The 26,918-nt window shown below is 55.7% G+C and overlaps 1 protein-coding gene across 3 annotated transcripts in view; it reads left to right on the plus strand.

The window, feature by feature from the left end:
* Nucleotides 1-5,347: 5,347 nt before the first annotated feature.
* Nucleotides 5,348-26,918, plus strand: part of MINAR1 (membrane integral NOTCH2 associated receptor 1) — a 28,126-nt gene continuing 6,555 nt past the window's right edge. The window contains exons 1-3 of one of the 3 annotated variants that reach the window (XM_087856576.1): nt 5,348-5,689; nt 21,352-23,702; nt 25,165-25,419. In XM_087856576.1, the coding sequence (XP_087712702.1) occupies nt 21,402-23,702; nt 25,165-25,419 (2,556 nt within the window). In that variant the 5' untranslated portion in view covers nt 5,348-5,689; nt 21,352-21,401. Of the gene's footprint in view, nt 5,690-21,218; nt 23,703-25,164; nt 25,420-25,796; nt 25,864-26,918 lie in introns of those variants that run through there. The other 2 variants (XR_015722054.1, XM_045813150.2) reach the window with 2 other exon arrangements.

Below are 26,918 nucleotides of genomic sequence, written 5' to 3' on the forward strand. Positions count from 1 at the left end.
TGGATGTTGGGACCTTAAGGTCAAGCTTGGGCTGGGAGCCGCCCCGGGTGAAGTGCGGGGAGACGCAGACAGGACTTGCTTAGAAAAGATTCGTGTTACGCAGTGTTTGCAAGGACACCCAAGGGCTGGACGTCACCTGAGCCCCTGCTATGGTCCAGGCGCTGTGTCAGGGGTCCGGCTCCACGGACTCCCCTCCGTGTGCTTCCCGAGTCGCTTGTGTGCCGGTGAGAGAAATCGGAAGGTCTAGTTACTTCTGTCGGGACTCACGCTCATCTTCTAACGTGAGCAGTGCCATCGATGACTCCTGTGCGCATGGCTGCGGAGTCACGGTCTCAAAGACGAGTCACGGTTTTTCTGCAACAAAGTGCAGAACAGCAGGGAATTCAGATGAACGGTGTCCCCCAAACCGCAATGCCCAGGACTTGCGGACTTCCCCACTCCCCTGGTCCCAGGTGTGCGCCTCACTCCTCTCCCACGTCTCACGATGACATGGAAGAGCTCAGAGCGGGGACGAAGCCCCTTCTCCCTCCCCGCGTTCTCCCCCACGGCTGTCCTCCAGCCACGCATCCCAGAGCCCCACTCGTTGAGAGGCGGGGGCCAGGAGCTCACGTGTTGTCTGCGGACTCTCCTGCTTGCATCCCGGGATCCTGACCACCAGGCCAGGGCGGGACAGGTCTCTAGGGACAACCTGATGCACGCTCCTTCTGCGCGGGTGAGGAAGTCAGGCCCCGAGGGTCCAGCACCGTGGCCAGGTGCCAGGGCCTGGGGGAGGGAGGCGGGACCGGACCCCCTGTCACCTGCAGCTTTCGCGTCGTCCACCACGGCTTGCACCTGCAGAGCAAGGAGAGGGGCTCCCTGACGTGGCCGTTGCCTGGAGAGTTCAGGTCTGGTGACCGGACACTCTGAGCTAGGTCTCACCCTCGTCTCCTGTCCAGGATTTCCAGGGCGTGAGAATATGCGAGTGTGGAAAACCAGCCTCTCACTGCCAGTCAGGACCCTGGGCTGCCAGCCTCAGACCCTGGCTCCGGTCTACAGAGACACCAAGGGAATGTACTGGCAGCATCCCGGGAGCTGACTGAGTCAGCAGGAAGGCTGGAGAGTCAGGCTTGGAAAGTGCACCGGCAACACTGGTGGGGAGGGGCTGGGATCACAGTCAAGGTCACACCACAGGAAGGACTCCCTGAGGACACTGCTGTTCCCACGTTGGGCCCTGGACGCTGCCGCCACTCGCGTTGGGATGCTTTCCGACCTGGCAGCACGTTCTTTGGCTTCAGACTCTGCCAGGGTTCCAGAGGAGGGGGGACATTGAAGTTTCAAACGGCAGCTTTCTCCAAAATAAGAAAATTTAGACTCTGGGCAGCCACGACATAATGAATGCCCACTGCACCTGCCCACATGTCACCGTGGCAGCGTCTGCCTGGGAAAGGCCATGTGCAGAGCAAAGAGTAGAAACCAAGGGTTCACATCCGGCCGGGGACGTGTCCAGCCCGGGGCCCGGCCTTCTGCAGGTGACCATAGGCTGCCGGACCCACCTAGGCCCAAAGAGGCCCCTAGTCTCCAGCCTCATCCAGGGCCGCTCCCCCACTATACGGCATTTCTGGAACAGAGCTGCATGGGCCTTGAGCGAGAATTCACAAGAGCTCAGTTCTGGGTTCAGATCTGGTCCCGAATCACAGCACGACGGACCAGTTTCCAGCTCCTTCCGGGGCTTATTTTCATGACCGGCAGTTTGCTACGGCAGCCTGTGCCCGCGAAATTAATCCACAGCTGAGTGGTTAGGGATTCGGGGTGGCTCTCACCCCAAATTTGTCCCAGAAGCCTATTACTGTACCCCATATCCCTGCACTGATGAAATTCCCCCAGGAACAGAGAGGATATCAAAAAGGCTTTCCTTGGGAAGTCGGGGGTAGAGGCCGCTGTTCTCCTACGGTTTGAAAACCAGCATCTGAAATGATCTCTGATGTTTATTTCTGCTTGATATAGATCTCTGGAAGTGCTCGGACAGGAGTCTGGACAAGCGAGGTTGCCTAGGTTGGGGTCCAGAAAGTGCTCCCTCGCAGGGGACAGCCTGGGATGCAGGGAGCAGCCGGATAGGGATTCGTGGACAGCCATGACTGTCGTTGGAGCTGCCCACCGCTGTGTCAGGCCAGCAGAGCCACACTTCCCCCAAAAGGACATTGCGGCTCAGGCTCCAGCCCAGAGGAGGGCAGGTTCCAAGCCTTGTTCGTTGTACAGCAAAGCTGTTATTTGGGTGCCCGAGATGCATATCCTCATTCCCTCCCTCCGTCCTCCCTCGTTCCTCCTCCTTCCCTTCCCTCCCCCTTCCTCCCTCCATTTCCACATCCTCATTCCCTCCCTCCCTCCCTCCTTCCTCCCTCTTCCCTTCATCTTTCCCTCCCTCCCTTCTTCTTTCTTTTCCTTCCTTCCTTCCTTCCTTCCTTCCTTCCTTCCTTCCTTCCTTCCCCTTCCCTCCCTCCCATCTATCTTTCTTTCTTTCTTTCTTTCTTTCTTTCTTTCTTTCTTTCTTTGTCTTTCTTTCTTTCTTTCTTTCTTTTTCTTTCTTTCTTTCTTTCTTTCTTTCTTTCTTTCTTTCTTTCTTTCTTTCTCTTCTTTCTCTTCCTTCCTTCCTTCCTTCCTTCCTTCCTTCCTTCCTTTCTTTCTTTCTTTCTTTCTTTCTTTCTTTCTTTCTTTCTTTCTTTCTTTCTTTCTTTCTTTCCTTCCCCCTTCCCTTCCCTTCCCCTCCCTTCCCTTTCCCCGTCGTCTTAAAAAGCCACAAACACCTGCTGAATGGCTGTCATGAGACTTAAACTGTGCAGTTACTCAGTCTTCCCAACGACCCTGTGAAGGTTCCTGCCCCAGTTCTAGATGGCGTGACCGAGGTCGGCAGAGGTTCCGAAGATGTGTCAAGCGCACCCGGACAGTTGGCGGGGGAGCTGGAGGCGGGAGCCGTCCGTCTGCTGCGCTACGCCCAGCACCTTTGCCGACGCTCCAGGAGGCCCAGACGGGCCCGGAGGAGGCCTGGTTATGATGGACCAGCAAGTGTTGAACACCCACACAGCCTTCTCCCTACCTGTCACTGAAGGGAATTCTGATCCTGACCAGTGTGCCCCTTGCCCTCTGGAGGGGGGACAGCGAACACGGAGATCTAGTCAAGCAGAGGGGAAGGGAGAGAGACAGAGATGTGGGGGCGGGGAGGTCCCGGAGAGACAGGCTCTGAGCAGCTGAGGTGTGAAGGAATAATGAAGAGAGAGAGGATGCTGCTGTCCCTGAGAAACAGAGACAAAGGATTGACGACCAGTCCCTCTCTTTTGGCTGCCGGACTACATGTCATCGAATGGGACATGTTACTGAGAGTGGGTCACACGGACCTGCACAGACGTGCCAGGGCTTCACAGTCAAGCTCGGATCCTGCACGATGGAAACCATCGTGTGTTTCGGCCCAAACAGTGAACAGGAGCAAACGCAGCATTTCCAGCGCTGAAGGACTGGGGACCGGCTGGGCGATTCGTCTGTCTTCACTCGGTGGTTCAGACCATTGAGCAGATGTCTACAGTCATCTTCAGAGTCCGAATTCAGGGCTACTCAACTTCCCGCACACGGGGTTCTTGCCGTGTGTGAGTGGTGCTACGAGCTGGGCCGCGGGGGTCTGGGAGGGGCACCGTAGAACCGGGGAGTCTCCAGATCTCTAAGAAGGAAAACAGATTTCAGCTCATTCTGAGCTTCAGGAAGTTCTGGTTTTTCCTCCAGAGCCTCTGCGGTGGTACTTGGTGGAGAAACCGTGGGGAGAGTAAGAAAGCAACTTAGAGCCGGGGGACGGCAGACACCTCGGACTTCTGTCTGCGTGCTCCGGGGGCCATCTGGGGAGAAATCCATCTGTATTTTGCTGAGGTCTCAAATAACCTGTCCCCTGAAGGCAAAGGGTAGAAGCCCCGGGGAGTCTCCAGATCTCTTTAGCTGCCAGCAGACTCCTCACCCTGACACCCTTTATTCTCTGGGTTTATGCCTTACTTTGTCACAAACCAGATCCAGACAAAAGACAGAGGTAGTACTATTTACGAATTTCGAGTCCGTGAGTGAGGGGGAAGGAGTGGCACACCCCTGACTCCCATCTTGGTGGTCAAGTCCTTTTGTTCTCTCCGCCCTCGGCGTTTGCACCTGCTTGGCGAAAAGATACTAAAGGCAAATAAATTTAAAAACTCAAGCAGAGAGGAGCTCTGGGAGCAATCAAGCTGTCCACACGTATCACTGGGATCAGGCATTATTTAAAGTGTCCATTTATTAGCAGATTCACTTTCAAGCAGTGCTGCTGCCAGCCATATCCAGGGGCAGCGCCCCAGGGAGGCTGGGACGGAGATCCGTGTCCCCTCCCTCCCCCCCCCCGCCCCCCTGGCCGCGGTCAGACCACAGGTAGCAGGGCGTCTTGCCTGTGCTGGAGGGGGGAAGCCACTGACTGCAGCCCAGGGAGAGGGCCCTGGCCCCGAGGAGGTACTGAGACTTGGTGTGGGGGGCAGGATTGCTTTCCTTTTGAAATGGGATCCCCTGGGCCTGAAACGACTTTTTTGTGCTTTTCTGGACAGCGGTGCTGTGTCTTGAACTTCCCCAGCCGCAGGGCCAGGTCTGTGTCAATGGTGGCACGGCCACAGCTGCGGCGTCTCGGCCCCACTGCAGCACGCGGGGTGGCTTGCCAAAGGCCGCCAGTGCTAATCGATGTGTCCAATTTGACTCCTGCAAACCCACCCGGGTTTCCTTGGGCTTGGGGAGTGTGTGTGTCTGAGTGTGTGTGTTTGTGCGTGTTTGGGGAGGGGGTAGTCACATGACCTCCAGTCTCCAATCTGGGTACCAATTAAGCCGAGACCCGCCAAGAGAGAAAATCAGTGAGCGGAGGGACCACTTTGCCCCGGCCTTGCCAAAGACTGCGGAGCCGGAGGCCCGGAGAGGGCGAGCCCAGTGCCCCCGGAGGAGCGGCGAGGACACTGTTCGCCCCGGCTCGGCCACTGGGGGCCGCAGTCACCTTCAGCTCAGGGGGGCCGGGAGACGCTAACCCCGCTGGCGGCTCCCGCCGCCCGGCCGCCTCCAGCGCGCAGCCTCTGCTCGCTCTCCCCCAGCGCGGCAGCCGCGATCCGGGACCGAGCGACGTCGCCGTCCCCGAGCTCTGGCTGCGCTCCCACGCCCGCTCCCGCCCGCCGCAGCCTCCAGCCGCGCCCCTCCCCGGGCCCGCCCCTCCGTCCCCGGGGTGCGCGCAGTCCCCGCCCGTGCGCCCCGCCTGCTGCGCGCCCCGGGCGGGCGACCGCGAGCTACGAGCCCGGCTCTCCGCCGCCGGCTGCCCGGCCCGCGCGGCTCTCTGCCCCCAGCCCGTGACGCGGCGCGCAGGCCGAGACAAAAGACCGGGACCCGGGCCGCCCGGGGCCATGCGAGCCCGAGCCGGCCGCCCGCTGCCCCGGAGGAGCCCGCGCGCCTGCCCCGGCCGCCGCGCGCCCGCCCCGGCCCCACCCGCAGCCCGGTGGGCGCCGCGTGGCTGAGGGCGGACCCCCGGCCGGGCGGCGGGAGCTGCAGCCGCCCCACCTCCGGGCGCGGACCCCGGGCTGTCCCGGGAGCCGGGCCGGGGGCTCGGAACCTTCCCGAGGCGCGGCGTTGGAGGCCGAGCGCAGCGCCGCCGGAGAGCAGCGGGAGCCCCGCGGGGGCCTCGGAGGTAACTTCGGAGAGCCCAGGACGCGCGGGGCGGGGGCGCACGCGTGCGGGTGTGTGTGCCGGGGCGACGTGGGTCCGCGAATGCCCGCGGCTGGGGCGCCGCGCGCGGGGGGCCGTCCGGGCCGGCGGGCGCGCCTCCCTGCCTCCGCGGGGCTCCCAGCTCTGCGGGCCTCGGGGCGCGGGGCCCTTGGCGCTGCGCCCTGGGCTGGGTGGAAAAGGTGTGGGGGTGGGGGGCAGGCCGGGCTTGGTCAAACCTGGTGGTGAGATCAGGGATCCAGGAAGGGACCATGCAGTTTGGGGCAAGTTTTCACGGCTGAGAATTCGCTTCGAGAAAACGATATTTTTAGGGTTAAATATGTGAGCTATGTGTGCAAAAAGCCTGACACATCAGAGGCGCAAAGTAAGACGGAAAGCTGGACAAACCCCAGGTGGACGGGCCAGTGCATCCGATTCTTAAATTGAGATTTCCAGTCACGTAGAGGTGGAACGGGATCGTTCTTCCCGGGGAGACGGGGGTGTTCAACTTCACCTGCCAGAAAACAGCCGCCAGGCCGGGGGGTGGGAGTGTGCGCTCTCACGCTGTCTGATTCATGCACACGCGGCGTCCCTACCGCTCCACCGTCCCCGCTGAAGCGAGTACTGCGAGTATTCCTGGCGGGAGCAAATCCAGCCGGAGTAATGGTCCGTCTGCTCCCCGGGCTGCCCGGGGCTTCCGGTGGCGCTGGAGAAGCCGACCTGTAATAGCGCTCAGTCAGCACTGTTTTGCTGGGGAGACTGTGGCTGCCTTAAACTGTTGTGCACACGTTTGGTGAAGACCCACGGGGAGGGAAAAATCCAGAGCCTCTGCTGTAAACAATAGAGGTCTATCTTAAAAAGCTTTCACCCCGTTTCTCCTGTGGATGGGGTGAGTTAATGGGGGGGACAGAGTTTTTGCTGCTGCCCTCACGGCTGTGATCTGAAGCTTCGTAGGTGTTCTGCTGTGATTTTAGGCATGATGTGAAGAGTTGCCAGGACTCTGGCAGCAGCTTATGGGGCCAATTAGGCACCCCTTCCTCTAGCAGACAAGCCGCTGCCGTCACCTCTCTGGAGGGAGAGGGTCGGTAAATGGCCCTTCCTTTCCATTTCTGGAATCAATGGAGCCTACCCTGCAGGTGGGAGCCAGCCGACTGCTGTGGCCACAGATGTCTTTTGGAATGAGCTCTGGGCCCCCGGCTCATTGAGAGCCTGGCTGCAGTATTGCGAGCACTGTTGTAGTGAGAGGAGAGAGTAAGAGCGGGTAGGGTGCCTGGCACCGTAGAGAGACTGGCACTGCCCCCGTTAATGGGCTTTCTTCTCGTGTAGCGGAGGAGGGTGGAGCGGGAGGGGGAGGCGAATCTGCAGGAAGAGCAGATTTACAGATTTTTCTTAGCTTACTGGAGCCTGGAGGGAAAACCTTAAATGTCTGGTAAGTAAAGTCTGATTTTTATTGTGTGTGTCTGAGCTTGTACAGATCTGGGACTCTGTGAACATAAATGCCAGTTTCCAGGGAAAGAAGAGACCCAACAGTTTATTTGCATTTCTGATGAGTTTGGTGAGGAAGCGTGGTACAGCACTTAATACTCGGAAGACAGACACTGAGTTCCTTGTTGGGGGTATGTTCTTTCCGAGCTTTACGTGTATAATGTCTGGTTCCCTGGCTGGTATTAGAGGCAACGTTGATGAGACTTTCCAGCTTCTGAAAGCCTTTGTATTTATTAACTCTCTGCTTCTCCCTCCGAAGCATTTGTGCTCCCCCGAGCCTCGGCTGTCTGTCCTGCCTCTCTCCACAGCACGCAGGGCCGGTCTGGGGGTTTTCTCCCGCAGGATTCCCGAAATCAGCCCTGTCTCGAGTCTTGACAAACGCGGAGCAGAAGCCAGTGTTGCAAGGATGGCTTTGTGCCTGCAGGGCAGACATGTGAGGGCCAGGAGAGGGAAGGGGAAGGCCCTGCTCGCCGCTCCCACCCGGGCTGGTGGGCATTCGCAAGCCAGCTGGGAGCAGCTTCCACAGTCCTCGGCAGATCCGTTGCTAACGGCCCGCCGATGAGCTTCCCCCTGACGTTTGGATCCTAGATTTTGGAGCTTACCTGCAGACTCAGTGTCCACTGAAAGTAAAAAAAAAAAAAAAAAAAGAAACGGAAAAGGAAAAGGAGGAGCGCTGTAGCGTTTAGAGACAAGCGGGGGCGGTGAGGGGCCCGTCTCAGGAACGCTTCGAGCCCCTCGTATGACCTTGACCAGTTACTGAGCCCTCCTGCATGTTGCTTTTCACACGGATGAAATGAGAGCACATCAGATCATTAATCCCCCCTTCTCTTTTAAAACTAAATCTTACACAACAGTTAAGTATATGGAACAGATTGGGGATCGGGGAGCAACCTGCTCGCTCCTAGCGTGACTCCAGAAGCGCCTTCTGGAACCGCGGGCGGCTCCCAGGACTCAGCGGGAGGACCCCTGAAGGCTGCTCTCTAGAACATGGCATGTTTCCTCTCTGAGTGTTTGAAACAAAATCCTGCGGTTACCCCGTTCTGGATTCCGAGTGTTTCCCTGGCACCCGCTCCTCCTGCATGGCTAGCCGTGTCCCCACAACGCGAGCCCCGAGGACCCTGACGAGGCAGCCCTGTGTGTCCCGAGTCTAGCCCTGTGCCCCGCGGGTCAGTGGGGGCTTCGCAGGTCCTTGCTGGTGGACGAGGAGATGAGGAGTTATTCTGGCTGAACGATGACTGATGGATGGCTCGGCTCCGCCACCGTGTGAACCATAGGAGGGCGGGGCTTGGATGTATTTGGTGCTGTGTCTCCGGAGTCTAGGACACTGCCTGGCTCATTGTAAGAGAACCTTTAATGTAGTTGGAATTATTCAAGAGGCTTTTTAGAGTTCCAGCCTGGAAGGTGGGGTCCTCCACACACACACACACACCCACACACACGCAAGCACGCGGTTCCCGGACACCTGCATTCAGTTCACTTCTGACGGTAGCGACTGGAGACAGCATCAGATCCCACAGCCTCAGAGCTCAGTCCCGCAGGACGGTCCCCACACACCCCCACTTCCCATCCCCGTCGTGAGCCCCGGCTTGCCACCTGTGCTTCAGATCGGTAACTGGCCGCAGATCGGGGTTCCAGCCGCCTTCTCCTCAGGGTCAGTTTGCTGGAACGGCTCACAGGAACGCTGCGCATTGTGAATCAACAGCCCAGTGAAGAAGCGTGTAGGGCAGGGCCCCGAACGAAGGGGCTTCGTCCTCTCAGAGCTGGGGGCCCAGCGTGGGGGAACGTGGAGACGTCCTGGTTCCTCGGACGTGGAAGCTCTCTGGAAAAGGGCCGGAGAGCGCTCCTCTCGGGTTTTACGGCGGCTTCGTTACATGGTCATGACTGACTAGGGCATTGGCCGGTGACTCCAGCTGTAGCCACTGTCCCCTCCCTGGAGGCGGGGGTGAGACCAGAAGTTCCCACCTTCTAAACACGCGGTTGGCCGTCCCGGCAGCCGGCCCCAGCCCTCGGGGCGGGTCGCAAGTCACCATCAGTAATAAGACACCCATTTCACCTTTACGGCTCTGAAGCGTTTTCAGGATCTGTGGATGAAGGCACGTATATTTGAGAAATATATATTTTGGTTATCTGAATGACCAATACATATATAGTTTAAAATTATTATACTGCACCTAGGAACCGGCTATGTCCGAGAGGTGATAAGCTACATGCGTGTGGTGATCGACTCCGTGTGGAAATATTCTGACTCTTGCTCTCTGGGCGCACGCAGAGTTGCCTGTTCCTGCTTACGTGCCTTGCTTGGCTGGAGAAGTCAGTCGGGGAGCTTGAAGACTTAGAGGGTACCTCACCGTGCTCTCCCTTCCCCTCTGCTCCGTGATAGTGAAAGTTCTAGGAGGTGCGCTCGCGCAGTCTGAGTCCCGGATCAAAGGCGATGTGGAGCACAGACCCCGGCTTACTCACGGTGGACGTGCACTCGGAGAAGAAGTAAACTGTTGGGGTGTGGGGCCTGTTTGTCGCCGCAGCAGAGCCTGCTGACAGGTGCAGCCCGCACGGGGCGTGGGCTCCTGCCGGCTTGGGATCAGAACCCGCCAGGAGGGCCCGTGAGTCTCTGAGACAGGCTTCGTGGGGGTCGGCACCAGGGGGTGGTCACCGCACTGAGGATGTAGTAGTTGTTAGCCCGTTGGACAGCTCAGCTGGTGATACACCCAGAGGGACCCACGATGACCAAAAGCCTGTGCGTAAGCCGTAAACTGCTGGTGTCATAGTTGAGGGGGAAGAAAGTGAATCTGATCGATGTGTTCACTGCTCCGGGAGATCACTGCTTTGTGATCTTGGAATTCAGGCTAAGGGAGTCTGTGGGATGGGCTGAAAGGCCAGGGTCATATGGCTGCGACCAGCTGACGTGTCCTTCTTCACCCAGAGTAGAAAGCTCCCGCCAAGTGGACCATACGCGTGGGCATCGTCGAATACCATCCCGAGAGCGTGAGCTGTTGAATGTGCTCACTGCGTGGTTTTTCTGGTGCTCTGGGGGTTCGTTAGTGCGTACCCTCCACTAATGAGACCTCTCGTGACAGCCTTTCCCCTGGCCTGAGCCCCCAGCGTCCCCTTTGCCTTGAGCGGCTTCCCCCGCGTGTGTCCCGTCTGCTGCGTCCTTCCCTCCGTGGTTCCCGCTCTGCACTGGGGAGGCCGCGGGAGGCCGCGCCTGATGGGCAGGGACGTCCGCATGGAGCCTCTGTGCGCCCTGGGATTTCGAGGACGGAAAGTTTCCTGCAGGGAGCCAAACATGCAAGTGTTCTGGTTACTCGAAGAGACCTCGGTGAAGAGCTGAGAAAACAAACCAAGATGGTCAACGGACCGGTAGGGATTGGTGGGGTCCTGTGAGTACCAAGGGTGCCAGGCGTCGTGGAAGCCATTGGGCTTCGGCAGTGCAGAGAAGTGCACCCAGAGACACAAGGAACAGGCGACGTAGGGAGCTGAGAAAGTGGGAAGTCATTCCTCAGTGTGTGGGGGGTAGGGAGTGGACGTGGAGTGGGCAGTGAGTGGGTGGGCAGTGAGGGGACTCTGGGTGGGGCGGACAGAGGGTGGGGTGGACAGTGAGTGGGGTGAGCGGTGGGTGGGGTGGACACTGAGTAGGGTGGGCAGTGGGTGGGGTGGACGGTGGGTGGGTGGGCAGTGGGTGGGCAGTGAGTGGGGGGCATAGATAAAGAATGGGTGTGGGCAGTGGGCTGTGGGCTCTTCCTCTCCGTCCCCATCGCCGTCGGGGCACGTACTGCTCTGTGCTAACAGCCTGTCTGCTGGTCTGCCTCTCCGGCTGGGCTGGGAGACCCCAGAGGGGTGGGACGGCATCCATCATCGCGTTGCCCTGTGACTGGCACGGCGGCTGGCTCAGGCTGGGTGGCTCCGTGCGAGCTGTCGGGTGGGGGAGGGAAGGAACGGCCCCCGCATGACTCACAAGGCTCTGCAGGGATGCGGACGGCCTGACTCTCCAGCGGCCCCAGGAAGGAAGGACCATGATTCAGTCCCCGTGCGAGCTCGGGCTGAGTCCGCTGCTGGCCTGGCCACCGGGAAGCTCTCGGATCCAGGCTGAGGGAGGGGACTGTGTTCTCCACGCCAGGAGAAGGCGGCTCTACTTGACAAGCACGTGAGCCGATCAGGAATTATTTAAAGAAGAGCCGCGGGTCATCGGCACCAAGGTGTGACTCGTGCAGAATTCCCAAGCAGCCGCCAGCCCTCCCAGAGCCTCCTGGGATCTTCATGAATATGGAGGTCCAGGCTTTGCCCAGTTAGAATGTCTGGGCTGGGAACCGAGCCTGGGTTTACCCCACATTTTACAAGTGCTGTGGCGAGTTGCCTGAGAAGGGGGGACCCGGGTTTGAGCCGACACTGTGAGTCATGGGATGTGCCTTGCAGCCACATGCCACCAACGGGAAGGAGGTGGTGGCCGCCGCGGGCCGTGGGGGGGCTGGCGGCAGGAGCCACCTGCAAATCCTCGGAGGACTGCCCTTAACAAGGGCCTCGGCTTCTGCCCGGCCCCTGGGCCCCTCGGGAAGGGGAGAGGCTCTCTTCTCCCAGGGGCCACCACGCCCCCCGGCTCGGGTCAGGGGTGCCGTGAGCTCCAGGAATGGGGAGCGGGACGAGGCCGCGTGGCCGGCCACGTTTCCGGGGTTTGGGATGGGTTTCAGGCTTGCTGCCCAAGACAGTCCTTCTTCACATCGCCAGCAATATCCTCATTCCCCTCGTCGCCAGTCAGTAGAAGTTCCCACTCTATTTTAGGTCGTATTTTATCAATTAGGGCAAAGCATTTGCCTTCGGAGAAGGACGGCGGGCTTCCAGGGACGTCTGCTGTATGCATGAGAAAGTGGAGAGCATGAGCCTTCCCTCCCTCCGCGTGCTCAGGGGGCTGGGGACTCAGGCCCCTGGTCAAGGCCCCGGTGGGAGGCCCAGCAAGGAACAGTCCCCAAGTGTGCCCACGGGCCAGTCCCCAGAACCTCTGACCACATTACCTTACATGGCAGAAGGGGCTTTGCAGACATGATGAAGATAGGACCTCGAGAAGGGTATTATCCTGGCCATCTGGTGGCCGGGGGTCATCCCAACAGCCCGTAAATGGGGAGGAGAAGGCAAGAGACTTGCAGAGGGAGCCCTGAGCACTGGAGCAGAGGGGGAAGCCACGGAACTGCTGGCTTTGGAGTTGGAGGGACGGGCCGAGAGTCGAGGAAGCCGCGTCCAGGAACCAGGAAGACTGCAAGGAAATGGATTGTTCCCTAGAGCCCCTGGGAGGAACGCCGCCCTGCTGATACCCGGGTTTTAGCCCCGTGAAGCCCGCGGTGGACTTGTGGCCTCTGGCACTCTCAGAGGGCAGATCTGGGTGGTGTTACAGCAGCAGGAGGAAGCTAATACAGGACAACGTCCAAGACGATCCGTATTTGCCACCAAAGTGTGGGGACCAGGACCAGAGGCGTAGCTTTATCCGACTTGGGGAGAACCAACACGGATCTTCACCTTGGTCAGGGTTTCTCGAACCCTAGAACTCTACCCTCTTGAAACTGAGCCATGGAGCCCAGTTTGGGAAACACAGCAGCAAAAGTTCAACACCATTGCAAACGCACATAAGGCTTGGAAATCACAGAGCTCGACCCAGTTGTCAGGTGGCCACACATGGGATCCGGGATGTGCATTCAGATTTATTGCTAGAGTGAAAACAAGTAGTTAACACAAATTAGAACAGAACATAGAAAGTGTATGCAGGGAGTATATGGAGAGAGGGTTGGAAAAACATTCATGGGTAAGAAATGAACTGGGGGATTCTTGTACTGGAGGCAACATTTGGCTTCCCTGCCCCCCAGCCCACCAAATGCTGTCTGTATGTCTCCATTCTACCACCATCATCTGGTCCGGGGCCTCACCTCTTCTTGGAAGGTCAGAGGGAGGAGGCTGGTCTGCAGATGATTTCAGGTGGAGAGAGGGGAAGTTAGGGGACCTCCTACTCCTTATTAATAGTTACCCTAAAATGGGACACAGGTGATGCCTGAGTGTTCGGAAGATATTTTTAGAGACATTTTGATAAAAAAAGTAATCATTTTGGAGCTAAATATTATATCAGAGATAATATACTAACACATCATATTTCTTTGCATACCATATTTTATAAAGTGCCTCCATAGCCAGCCAAACATGCCACTTATGCTTCTGCCCCAGGACCTTTGCACTAGCTGTTCCCTCCACCTTGGACTCTTGACATCCTCCTCATGGAAGGAAAGTAGGCACATGGTTTGTTTCATACATATCTGGGGACTTCATTCAAATGCAGCCTTTCCTCTGAGGACTTCTCTGACCATCTTATTTAAAATTGCAACCCCCATCTGCCCTGTTCTTTCTTCCTCTTCTCTTTTTCTCCATAACACTGTACCTCTCCTATACAACATGTTTTGTTTATTTTGCTCATTATCTATCTTCCCACTTAGAAGATAAGCTTGCGAAGGCAGTTTTGTCTTGTTTCGGTCTGCTCTATGTCCTGCTGTATTTCCACCAGCCGACGTAGTGCCCGGCACATGCCAGTTACAAAACGAGTATCTTTGGAAGGAAGAAAAGGCTGTCTCATTTGACCTCTTACTGATCCCAGGAGGAGGAAGCGATATCTTCCTTTTCTAGATGAGAAAGCCAAAGATCAGAGGTGATAATTTACTTCCCAATTCACATTGCTGGGATCTGCCTGCAAATCTTTTCCTTTTTATTTTTCATTAGAAAATGAGATATTCAGAACATTTAAGTAAGGCAGACCTGAAATAAAAGGAGGAAAAAAGCACCCAGGGACAATTAATACTAGTTTTGGTATATAGAAGGTGTTACTATATAGACAATTGTATATCACATCACAATATACCATTTAGTAGCATGCTTTTTTACTTAAGAATATGCCATTAATATTAAACGTGTCAATAAATACATACTTGCAACATGATTTATTAAGGGCTGCGTAGTATTTCGGCATATTGATGTGCTTCAATCTTACACGACCAGTTGGATACAAAGTTTATTGGTGATACTTTCTTCTTATAAGCAACATTGAGGAGAATGTATTTGTAGCTTTTTTTTTCTTTTTACACATATCGGATGATTTCCTTTGGAGAAATACTTAGAAGCATGGATTTATTTAAAAATTCGTGTATTTTAATTTTAGGTGTAAAGTTTTATTTTAAATTTTACTGCTGGTTGCTTCCTGTAAGAGTCACACAGGTGCGTACCTCTCCCACGATACATGCCTTCTTTCCCACATGCCCCACCCCCACGTGACAGCGGTACGAGCCTGGACCATGACCAAGCCAGCAGGCAAAAAGCCCATGCCTTGTACCGCTTCTCCACCTCATAAAATATCATTCAAAATGCTTTCTTTAGATTTTACAAATTGTAGGTAGTCAATTTGCTGTTTTAGTTTGCTTTACTTATAATGATGTGCGTTATTTTCGTTGCCTTTCTTTCTTTGTAAATTCACCATTTTTTCTTTTGGGCTGCTCCTCCTTTCCAATTAGTATTTAGAGCTTTCAAAAAGATGCCAAAAGGTTCTGCATTCCAGTTTTATTTTTCTCAATTTTCGTGGCATTTATTGGCATCGTAACTCAGTCATTTCCATTTATCCCAGCTGATCAGTCTTTTTCTCCATGATTTCAGCTTCTGGAATCTTGTATGGAAGATGCTCGCGTTATCTAAATCCTGACCAAAATTCCCTTCTTTTTATTTCACCCATAATTTCCTTTTGTGTATGACAAGGACTGAGAGCTAACTTAATTTTTTACTGATCGGTTAACCCGTTATTCCAATAATACTTAACTACTGAGGCATTGATGTTCTACTGAATAAGCCATTGTTTTCTCATGGACTCAGAAGGCTACTCCATCATATATTTAGTCCTTACCGACGTCTGAGTCTGATTCTTGTCTTTCTGTCTCCAGTGACTTATCCGTCGAGTTATAATTACAGGAGCTTTGTAGTAAGTTTTAATATTTGGCTGTCCAAATAGACTGCCGTCTTACCAGAATCACTTCACTAAGCATCTCGAAGCAAATAACTTGACAGTGTCCCCTGCAGCACACAGCTCTCACCATAAAAATGCAAACACAAGGAGGATGAATAACAGCCAGACACGTCTTGTCGATTTTCTTAGTCACTTACAGTGACAGCCTCATTTATAAAAATCTTCTTTTGGGGGCACGTGGGGGCTCAGTTGGTTGAGTGTCTGACTCTTGATCTCAGCTCAGTGCTTGATCTCAGGGTCTTGAGTTCAAGTCCCACGTCGGGTTCCACACTGGGTGTGGAGCCTACTTAAAAAAATTTTTTTTTCTTCTTTCGGTTCCATTTTTGGCAGGTCTGACTGGGAACTTGTTTTTCTAGTTTTTAAAATGTACTTTACCTTTTAATTAGTACATATATTTAAAAGTGAATAAAAGGACTGAACACAACCTAAGAGATGTCCACCTGTCACTGAGATTACACAGGAGTTCGTATTGATCATTTTTACTTCCCTGCTTTTACTGTCTTTAAAGGAAAGAATAGGTGAGAGTCCATGTTGTACTTGCCCCCCCTTGTGTCCCTATCACCTGCTCTTCACCGCACTGGTGAGGGAGCATTCCCTTCCTAGGGTTATGGGGATGGCCACGCACCAGACACCGGATGTGGGACAGATGAAACCGACACACTGCCTCAACCATTTTAAGGCTTTTTCTCGGCCTCTGGTGTTCTTCAGCTTCAATATGGTGTGCTGTGTTGTTGAGGGGTAAATTTATTTTTACAGATCGTATTTGCAGTTTCTCTTTGAATCTGAGGATTCATGTTTTCAATTCTCAAACATCTCTAGACATTGTTACTTTGATTATTAACTGTACAGCATCCTCTCTTATCTCTCCTGGAATTCTTGTTAGGCATGTGTTGAAACTTCTATGCTCTATGTCTTTTAACCCTGGTTTCATATTTTCAGAATCTTTGTATTCCTCTCTGCTGCATGCTGATGATTCCCTTACATCTGTCTTCCAGTTCACTGTTTTTTTCTTGTTGCTTATGCTAATATGTTATTTGATCTGTCTATTGTGATTTTTAGTTCAGTGACTATTTTTAATTTCTAGGGGTACTGTTTGGTTCTTTTCCAGGTCTCTGTGTTCTTTTTTCACAATGTCTTCTTTTATTTGGATTTCCAAAGATTTTACAATATCTTTACTTATTCAAAATACACTTACAGCTTTTTTAAGATTGCCATGCCATTTTGCGAAGTCCTAAAGATTGCTATCCCATTTTGTGAAGTTCTTAAAGTCCTAATGGTCCTGATTATTTTGTGTCTGATGACTCTTACTCCCTGTTGAATATTTCTCTTGTGTGTTGTAATTTTCTTAAAGTATTATTCCGTGTGAGTGTGTGTGATTTCTTGTCTCTGCAGGGCACCGTCGATCGTCCAGAGCATTTTGCACTTGTTTTGCTTGCATCCAGGGTATCACCAGCATGGTACTAGTATCATATTAATTTCTTAGCTTAGGAGTTCTTGAACCCTGTGGCAACATAAATTTTGGCTCCAAAGCATTTAAGGCATTGCCCTGCTTTACATTTTAAGGAGTAACCTTTTACTCTGTTTAACTCAGAGGCTGACAGGTTTCCCTGTTTCCTGAGCTCACGAGCAGAGTTTTTCTCTATTTCATATTTTCACGCAGAGTTAGGGAATAGTCCTTCAGGGGTCCCGGCTCCAGGCAGACATCATGTTCCCACTCGCCATCTGGTGGAGGCCTCTTCCCTCCTGACTCAGTGGGAACCACCTGCCCCACGTCCCCACAGCAGCCACATTACCAACGCTCCTGCCCACCCTGGGATTTTCAATCCCTTCTCAGTTTTTGGCACCTGGGCATTTCTGGCTCTCTCCCAAACCCAGTTGCACATGTTTTTTTAAAAAAACGTATTTTATCCAGCATTTGTAGGTGTTCGTAATGGAAGGCTTTTCACATTTTCTATGCTTGCCTTCTCATCAGACCTGGAAATTGCTTCATAATGTCCCGGCTTCTTAGTCAAGGGCTTTGCATCAGGGTTGAGCTCGGGGTGGGGGACACATCCGGGCACACAGAAGGGTAGCCCCTCCCGACTCCCCGCTGTCCTCTTTAGCAGATTTTGTGGAGGAAAGCTCCTCTGGAAGAGAAAGGGTCTCCATTCAGTTTGACATTTTGTCACAGATGATACAAGGAGACGTAGAATTTCCCGAGCGCACGTTTCAGATCCCTCACATAATGCCTGCCTGTGACAGGTGCCCCGAGTCCGCAGCTGCACTGGGTCGCAGCAGCACAGCCACAGGCCAGCACTCAGGCAGGAGTCACAGAGGCTGCAGGGAACTGCTCTGCAGTGTGCTCTCCACGCACGTGAAGGGAGAGCGCGTCCACGCGCCATTGCGGCCCGCCATTTTGGCTTCTGAACAGTCAGTGTATGACGGCATGTAGGAAAGCCTGAATAAGACACTTCCTAACAGAGGTCTGCTAATCCGATTGGAGGTTTGTATCATTCGTTCCCAGCAGTTCTGAGGGTTGTTGGTGGAAGGGAGGATGAAATCTGTAAGGCAGTTTGTGGAGTCCAGACAGCTGACTTCTGTCCAGAGCTTCACGCGGCAACCCTGTGAGCTGTGGCCCCAGAGTGAGCCTCCCTTTCTTCTGCTCTGTCTCGGTCAACATCACATGTCAACACTATGAGCTCTGAAAAATGCGTAAGACTATGGCCTTGCAGACCAGACAGCAACGTGCGTCACGGCCAGAGTGGGACCTGAGAGAGATGCTGGGAGGGGGTGGGAAAAACGTCAGGCATCGGGGTCCTGCCCTCCCCAGAGCCACAGACTGGAAACAGCCTTGGACGGGAGGCAGGGAGCCTGGAGCAGGCTATGCCAGTGCAGTGGTGTTCCGGGGGACGACTGTGTGTGTCCGTCCGTGCATCCCGTGGGCTGAGTGCCCACCCCAGCCCGCAGGGGCGTTCTCAGCTCCACGGCCTACGGTCAGGTCCAGACGCTGCCCGGCAGCCCAGCGTCGCGTGCTCGCGCACCTCCACCCCCGCCCTCCATCCTCGGCAAGCAGACCCTGCCCCACCGCCCCTGCGCCTCCTGTTCTCCGCCTGGAGCCCCTGCTCTGGTCCCTCCCCAGGCCGGCAGCCTCCGCCTCAGTCCTTGTGGCCCTTAACGATGGCCTCCTCCTCCTCCTCGAAGCCAGCTTGCCCCTTTTGCCAAGGCTGGAACTCACCCCACCGAGGCCAGGCCCCCAGCTCCTTGCTTATGCTTCTCTGACTCCTGATGGTCACAACTGGACACTTGTGAACACACTAGGTGGCAGGAGCCCTGCGTCCTGGGCTGATTCTGCCACGAGCTCCATGTGCCTTTGAAAAATTATGGTGGTGGGCTCAGTTTTCCCGGAGGGGCTTAGTCTGAGTCCTGGCTGTGGTCCTGCCCTGACCCCGACCCCGACCCCGATGGCCATGGGCTCCCAGTTGTGCAAGCACAGGGTCGTGTTCACCCTGGTGCTCGGGTGTGTGGAGGGCTGTGTGCCGGCAGAGTCCTGCAGGATACTTGGGGCAGGTGCACGGGGTGGTGTCCAGGCTGTGTGGGGATGATGCGTTGGGGGACACCCCGTCTCTTCTGACCTCTGGCCTTCAGAGCTTCCTCAGGGCATTGGGTTATGAACTCCTGCTTTTTAGAAAAAGGACGAATGATGAGCTCCACAGCCAACTTGTTTCCCGTCTGGTGGTGTGAACTCCAGATGGAGGCAGGAACTCACAGTTTGTGAGGGTCCAGGACAGAGTTTTCCGTGGGGGGAAACTGAGAGTGTCTGGAGATGCTGAGCATGTGGGTGTGTCTCCATGTGTCCGTGTGAGCGTGTCTCTGTGTGTGTGTCTGTGTGAATGTGTGTGTCTGAGCATGTGGGTGTGTCTCCGTGTGTCCATGTGAGTGTGTCTCTGCGTGTGTCAGACTGTGTTCTTCCGAACAGACAGAAGTGCGGCGGTGCCTCCCTCTGCAGGCTGGGGTGCGGTTACCTGTAGCCCGGCGCGTAGCAGGTACTCAGGCGACAGTGGGTCTCCCACCGGCCCCCGCATAGCTCGCCCTTCCTCTGTACAGCCATCCGCCTCCGCTCCGATTTCTGCATCCACTTATTTACTTGACACTCTTGCGCACAGGCTGTCCCCACCTTAAACCGGACGCTTTCGTGGGGTGGGCTCGGTGGGCTGGGAGTGCTGGCTGGGGACTTGCTCTGCGTGGGAACAGGACCCCTCGGGGTTGTTGTCTCTTCCGCATGGGAAAGCCCACACCGCGGTCTCTGCGTGTCCCTGCAGACACGTGTGGGAGAGCACACGCGTGAGCCAGGAGCTCCTGGGGAGCTCTGCCCCCAGGAGGGACGGAGAACCCATTGCCAGGAGCCACCGAAACCTAGCCCAGAGAAAAGACGCCATTCCCATTGGAAACGCGCTGAGCTGACCTCAGAATCAGCAGGTCGGCCCGTTGGGGCACCTTTCCAAGCAGGTGTGACCAGGGAGGCGCTGCCGTGGGCTCCCACGTTTCCTGGTAAATCTCGGACAAGGTCCACACGTATCAATGGGCTCTACTCGCTCTTGTGTGTGATGTTCTGTGGAACTTTGGTTTGGCGTGTTTAACTTTTCCATCAGGATGGGTTCACTTAGTGTTCCCTTCCATTTCGAAGTAAGGCGTATCGTTATTACTGTGTGTGGATTACAAGTAGTGGGCGTGGGAAGTTGTAAAGAGACATAACAGTACCCATAACACATAAGAACACAGGGTGAATGGGAAGGGGCACTGGGAACGTTCTGGATCTTTCCAGGGGTTTTGGTTACTGCACAGACATGCCCATTTATCGAGGCTTCGGCAAATGCGCACTTAAGATTTGTGCATGAGGGTCTGATTTCAAAGGAAAACTGTGGGCAATTATTGACCTTGGGGTAATGATATGCATGATGAAATATTGGGGTGTCTGCACTTTACTTCAAAGTGCATTAAAAAAAACAAGATGGCTCGATGAAGGGTAGAGAGATAGGTATGTGAGGAACCAAATACCGTAAAATTTAGTGGTACAGTCCAGATGGCGGGTATATGCGTATTTGCTATGAAATTCTTTCAGCTTTGCTGTATGTTTGAAAATTTGCATCATAAAATACTGAGGAACAGAGATTACTCTTCAGGAAAAATCCACATTTACCCTCCAAACATAACCACCGGTGATATTTCAGGGTACATTATTTTCTTTAAAGAATATATAACTTTCTGTAATTAAGACCTTCTTGCTTAAAACATTTATTTTCACTTTTTTTCACTCAGTATTGTAGCATGGGTTTTTTCTTTGTGTGTGTGTCCTAAAAAGTCTCCAATGTATAATTTTTAAATGAAGGTATAATTTACGTGCAGTAAAACTCACACATGTGAGCACACGGTTCCATGAGTCTTGACAGATGCATACCATCGGGGAGGCCCCGGGGCCACGGGTCTGTTTTCCAGAACGTCATGAAGGTGGCGTCCTACCTCACACAGCCAGAGGCTCCGGCTTCTTTTGCTCGAGCACGATGCCCGTGGGCTCCATCCACGTCGTCGTTTCTACGCTAGTTTGCTCCTTTTTCTTTTTTTAAGATTTATTTATTTATTTGAGAGAGAGCGAGCAGGGGTGGGGTAGGAGCAGAGGGAGAGAGAATCTCCAGCAGACTCCTGGCTGAGCACACACCCCCTCGGGGCTCGATCTCACAACCCTGAGATCATGACCTGAGCCGACTGAGCCACCCAGACGCCCCAGTTTGTTCCTTTTTATTGATGGCTCACATCCCGTCGTAAGGACGGGCACCGCTATCATTTTAACGCTCGTGGAAAGTCGCTGTGTACCGCGGTGTGTTTTATTTACGCATTCCTTGGCTATTTGGATATTCACGATGTTTTATTTTTTCCCGATGATAGATGCCATCACAGCAAACACCTTTATACATAAACCATGGCCATCGATTCCTGGGAGGGAGTTACAAAGTTGTATGTTCTGTTATCAAAGCTGATGATACATTTTCCAATTAAGAAGCTTCTCCTGCATGTCTTTATGTGGTTCGTAACAAGCTTGGCTCACGACCCCACCGGTGTTTATGATCTCCCTCCACTTTTTGACGTTGTCTCTGTAGAACGGACTGGAAGACTCCGTGTCGGCCGCGAGCCTCTGACGTCCGAAGTCATGGAGACCAACCAGGACACTTCCCTCTTCTTGATGAAGATCTTGGAGGAGCTGGACAGCAAGCAAAACACCGTGTCCTACCAGGACCTGTGCAAGTCCCTGTGCGCCCGCTTTGACCTGTCGCAGCTCACCAAGCTGAGAAGCGTGCTCTTCTACACGGCTTGTCTCGACCCCAACTTCCCAGCCACGCTCTTCAAAGACAAGATGAAATGCACCGTGAACAACCAGCAGTCCAAGAAGATCATGGTGGCCGCGGACATCGTGACGATATTCAACCTGATGCAAATGAGCGGGGGCGCCGCCAAGGAGAAGCCGCCCAGCGGCCGGCAGAAGGTGCGCAAGAAGGAGGCGTCCTTCGAGTTGTGCCGGTCGGACACGGAGGTCTGCGCTGCCGCCGCGTGCGAGCCACTGAACTGTGAGCTGAGCGAGAGGCCCTTCCACCGGGGCTACCCCGCCCGGCAGTCCTCCCAGGGCCGGAAGGCGGGCTGCAAGGACTGCCCGCAGTTCGTGCCCGCCTCCGAGCCCAACTTCCTGCTGGGGGTCAGCAAAGAGCTGAAGAGCCGAGCCGCCTCCCTGGACCGGCTGCAGGCCCTGGCCCCCTACTCCGTCGCCAGCCCCCAGCCCTGCGAGATGCAGAGAACCTACTTCCCCATGAACATCGAGAACGAGTCCATCTCGGATCAGGACCCCCTGCCCATCAGCCAGGGCATCAAGGAGACCTTCATTTCCAGTGAGGAGCCATTTGTGGTCCAGTCCTGTGTCCAGAAAAGGAACATCTTTAAAGAGGATTTCCACAATCTGATGGCCGTGTCCCCCACATTGGTTGGCCCCACAAACAAGGCAGAGGCTGAGCGTGGGGAGCCCCAGGGTCAGAAGGAGCCCCACAAGACTCCCTTCTTCAATCACAGCTTCGAGATGCCCTACAACAGCCAGTACCTGGATCCTGTGTATTCCCCCGTGCCTGACAAAAGGCGGGCAAAGCACGAAAGCTTGGACGACCTTCAAGCCTCCACGTATTTTGGACCCACGCCGGTAATGGGGACGCAGGACACCAGGCGCTGTCCGGGGAGGCCGGGCAAGCAGACCCCCTGGCCGGCCAAAAGCTGGAGCCTGAACACTGAAGAAGTCCCTGACTTCGAACGGTCCTTTTTTAATAGAAATCCCTCCGAGGAGAAGCTGCGCTACCCAAATTCCAGCAGCCCGAGCCCCAACTTCCCAACCCCAGACAGGCGCCCCACTTACCTCGCGCCGAAGGACCAACAGCTGATCCTTCCCGTTGGCTACTCCGCAAAACCAAACGGGCTCAAGCCTAAAGAGCTCTCGTCCCCTGTTGACCTGGAGAAGCGCGAGCCGGTCAAAAAGTTCAAAGACAAGAGCATCGGCTGCACCAGCGGGCAGCTCAGCTCGGACACCAGCAGCGTGGGCACCCAGACGGAGCAGAACGCACCAGAGCCCAAGAAGGACAAAGATTTGTGCGCCTCGGGGCAGACCAAGTACGGTGACAGGCATGCCGCGAAGCAGTCAGATGACGACTCAGAAATCGTCAGCGATGACATCAGTGACATCTTCCGGTTTCTTGATGACATGAGTATCAGTGGCTCCACGGGGGTGATGCAGTCCTCCTGCTACAACAGCACAGGGTCCTTGTCTCAGGTTCACAAGTCAGACGGTGACAGTTCCCCCGAGCACAACCTCACCAAAATCGCCAACGGGCTCCCCGGCAGCAAAGGAGAAAAGGGCAACCGGCCTGAGAACAGCCACCACTCGGAAGAGGAGCTGAAGACCAGCGTGTGCAGACTGGTGTTCAGGATCGGCGAGATCGAACGGAAGCTTGAATCACTGTCGGGGGTCCGCGAGGAAATCTCCCAAGTCCTGGGCAAGCTAAATAAGTTGGATCAGAAAATGCAGCAGCCCGAAAAGGTGAGCGTGCAGATCGACCTGAATTCCTTGACAAGCGAGGCTCCGTCCGACGAGACTGCCTCTCCGCAGATGTTCCGTGCGCACGACGGCCCCCGGGGACCCAAGCTGGAGAACGCGGCCGACTGGTACTGCTCGGACGCCAGCGGGAGCAACAGCGAGAGCCTTCGCGTCCAGGCCTTAAAGAAGAACCTCTTCACCAGGCCGTCCTCCAGGTCCCTGACGGAGGAGAACAGCGCCACAGAGTCCAAAATCGCCAGCACCTCCAACTCGCCCAGAGACTGGCGCACCGTCACCTACACCGGCCGTGCGGGCCTCGGGGAGGAGGGGAGCAAGGACAGAGGCCCCGGGGAGAGTAAGGACTGGCATCGCAAGTCCAAAGAGGTAATTTCACCCATGCCCATGAACCTGGGCACTCGCGCTGCTGCAGCCCTGGTGCGTGTCCCGCCCTGCGCGTTACAGGAGTCAGGAGAAAGCCCTTGCCTCCATGTGCTGGCTCTCCTTCCAGACTTGGCAGGCTTTCCGTGTTAGAACAGGCAGGACGGCACAGGCAGGTTGTCTGTCCCTCCAGCTCGGAGGAGTGCATGCCGCCAGGTTGCCCACGGGAGAAAACGGGATTTGGATACAGGATGGGTGGCGGAGGCCAGATTCTTGTGGAATGGGGAGCGTGGTGGAGAGTCGGGCATTGCCAAGGATGGCTTCCTGTGCCTTCTGAAATAGCGGGGTGCAGGCGGAGGCAACGGGGATGCCTTCCACGCGCACGGGCTCAGGTGTCCCTTTCCTGCCTTGTGGATTCACGGTGGTCCTCTTTGAAAGTTGGAGTCTTTCCATGGAAAGATCGATAGACGAATGGTAGGCAAAGCCAGACAAATGTGGAAATGGTTCCCGAGCCGCCGCCGAGGACAGCAGCTCCCCATACGCCCCTTCCTTTGCTTTGTCGCTGTTTTGTGTCACGCTTTTGTGTTTGGCTCTTGTGCTGGCTTGAGCGTGTGTGCATCTTGAGAGCCGGCCTCCCCCGGCAGGTCCGGAGGGAGCGCACGCACAGGGGCTCGTGTCCCCTGCGGTGGGTGACTCGTGTCGGTGGCCCTGGGGCTGCTGTTCGTCATTCTCCCAGGGTTTCAGTGAGGCAGTTTCCACGTGCTGCTTTCTCAGTTCCCTTCCCTGATTCTGAAGGTCAGGGGAGTGACCGGAAGGTCCGGTGGCAGAGAGGGAGTGACGGCAGTGTGGGCTGCACACACGCAGAGCCACACGGGGAGCCCGGGTTCCCAAACTGCCAAGAAGGAGAAGCTTGGAAGACGGGCCTCTCAGCAGGTTTTCAGTGTCCAAAGTGGGGGAAAAGAGTAAAAGATCCCGAAGCATCAGCGATGTCTGTGCTGGTGGCTGCTCTGTCCTTCTGCGGCCGTGGACGGCGCGAGGGGTTGGAAAGAGGCCAGTGGACACGTGCTGGGCCGGTCCCCGTGCAAGTGCACACTCATGCTCACACACATGCCCGGCATGGCTCACCACGCACTCATGCAGGCCGTCTCTCTTAGGCACCCTCCCCTCCGTCCCTCCGCTCGCAGTCCTGTTTTCCCCCTTCTGCGTCAGGAGCGTGGCTTCACGTGGTTGGTGGCAGTGATGGTGTGAGGGTTTGGTCAGGTGCAGGCTCAGGTCAGTGCTGTCATCATCACGAGCGTCCCCGGAGAATGCCGCCTACAGGCGTACTTAGTGTCTGCATGTACTAAGTGTGCCCCCCTGGCGGGCTGCCCACAGGGCCCGGGGACGTAGAGCTGGACGCTGCCCAGTGCGCTGTGACACCCCTCAGCCTCTGTGCCGCCTGTCTGGACCTCTCTGTGCCCCTCCGCAGGCGGACAGACAGTACGACATCCCCCCCCAGCACCGACTGCCCAAGCAGCCCAAAGACAGCTTCCTGGTGGAGCAGGTGTTCAGTCCGCACCCCTACCCCACGTCCCTCAAAGCCCACATGAAGAACAACCCTCTGTACACGGACATGCGGCTGACCGAGCTGGCCGAGGTGAAGCGGGGCCAGCCCTCCTGGACCATCGAGGAGTACACGAGGAACGCGGGCGACAAGGGCAAGCTGACGGCCCTGGACCTGCAGGTGAGTCTCGCGCTGTCCCTGGGGCCGGGGTGGGGATGGGGGAGGGACGGCGGGGGCGGGGGGAGCCCAGCCACACCCCGGCCGGGGCACGAGGACCCGGGATGGCCAGGTCCAGCCTGCTCTCTCACCCTTCAGCTCCCTGGGCCCCCACCATGGAATTCTGAACTGTCACAAGCCGCAGAGCGGAGATTTTAACGAGGGGAGCGTGATTTGGCTTAAATGTTTGGAAACATTTGACTGATGTCTTTACTTTGGCCACGCGGTTTGCTAACAGCGCCTTTAAGGTTCTGCACCAAGTGCAGCTTCTCGCCTTTGCTCACAAGACCTGAGCCAAACTGTTTAATGAGATACGAGCTGATTTCTCCTTCCACATGTAGCACGTGGGATAAGCATAATTGTGGGAGCCAAGCTATGGACTATGTTTCCATACGGAGCAGCCCCCAGGTAAGAGCCACCCCCGGGAGCTCTGTGAACGCTGTCGTGGCCGGAGGGCATGTGTGCTGTCCCCCACACGCGGGGTTGGGGTCCGGTCCCCTTGTATGTGGGGGGGCAGCTCCACCTGCTCCCATTCTCACCACCCCTGCCTGTGTCTCCCCGTCACCGTGAGCCCGGGCGGCCCCTGTCCCCGCCTGCAGGGTTAGCTCTGTGGGCAGTGGGGCCACAGCCCCAGTGGTGCCAGACCTACAGGTCTCAGGATGACCGTGTCCCTCGGGGCAGTGGGAGAGAGGCCAGCGGGGTGGCCTGGGCCCGAAGCAGAGGGGGCTGAGTGGGCGCAGCGTGGCGGGAACAGACGTCACGTGTCCACGGCGCGGGGCTCTGGTCTAGGGCTCCCTTGCCACGGGACCCAGGACATTCATGCCCCGACCTGGGCATCCATCCCCTCACCTGTCCAGCGGGCACCCGACACTGTCTACGTTGCAGAGTCCTTGTGAGGAATTTTGGAAAGAAGGTATTTAATGTACCAGTGTTCAGTAGGCACTGAACGGGGTTTCCGGGGCCGATTCCGGGTGATGCTGAGATCGTCAGTCCAACTCCCCAGCCCCCGCCCCTCCTGCGTGCACCTCCTGTCCTGTCCTTGTCCTGCTGGCTAGACCAGGATGGATTCCCTGCAGGTGGGCCGTGTGCGGCTTTGCTGTGGGTGCCGTGGGGTGAGAGGGGTTCCACTAGTGCGCGGCCTTGAAGGGGTCAGATTAACCGAACGAGTCGCCGATTGAGAAACATCTTCTTAGCGTGCGGACGAAGGAGGCTGCTCCCAGGTACGCGTGATGTTAATGTGCCCGTGTTTGTAAAGACATAACAAGAAACCAAAGTAGATCTTCAGGTGAGAGAGCTTTGGGCGACGTCCCTCACAAATGCATCACGTGTCCAGCCGCTCAGAACAGAACAGGAGGGAGTGGCGTTGGCCGCTGGGCCAGGGTCCTTGCCGCAGAGTCGAGCCGGCATCGGGAGCGCGAGAAGGCCGGACGGTGCGGCCTGATGTGTGTTCCTCTCTCTCCAGA

Source organism: Ursus americanus, chromosome 28 (genome assembly GCF_024610735.1).
Source record: "Ursus americanus isolate L20-20 chromosome 28, mUrsAme1.1.p, whole genome shotgun sequence".
Classification (NCBI taxonomy): Eukaryota; Metazoa; Chordata; class Mammalia; order Carnivora; family Ursidae; genus Ursus; species Ursus americanus.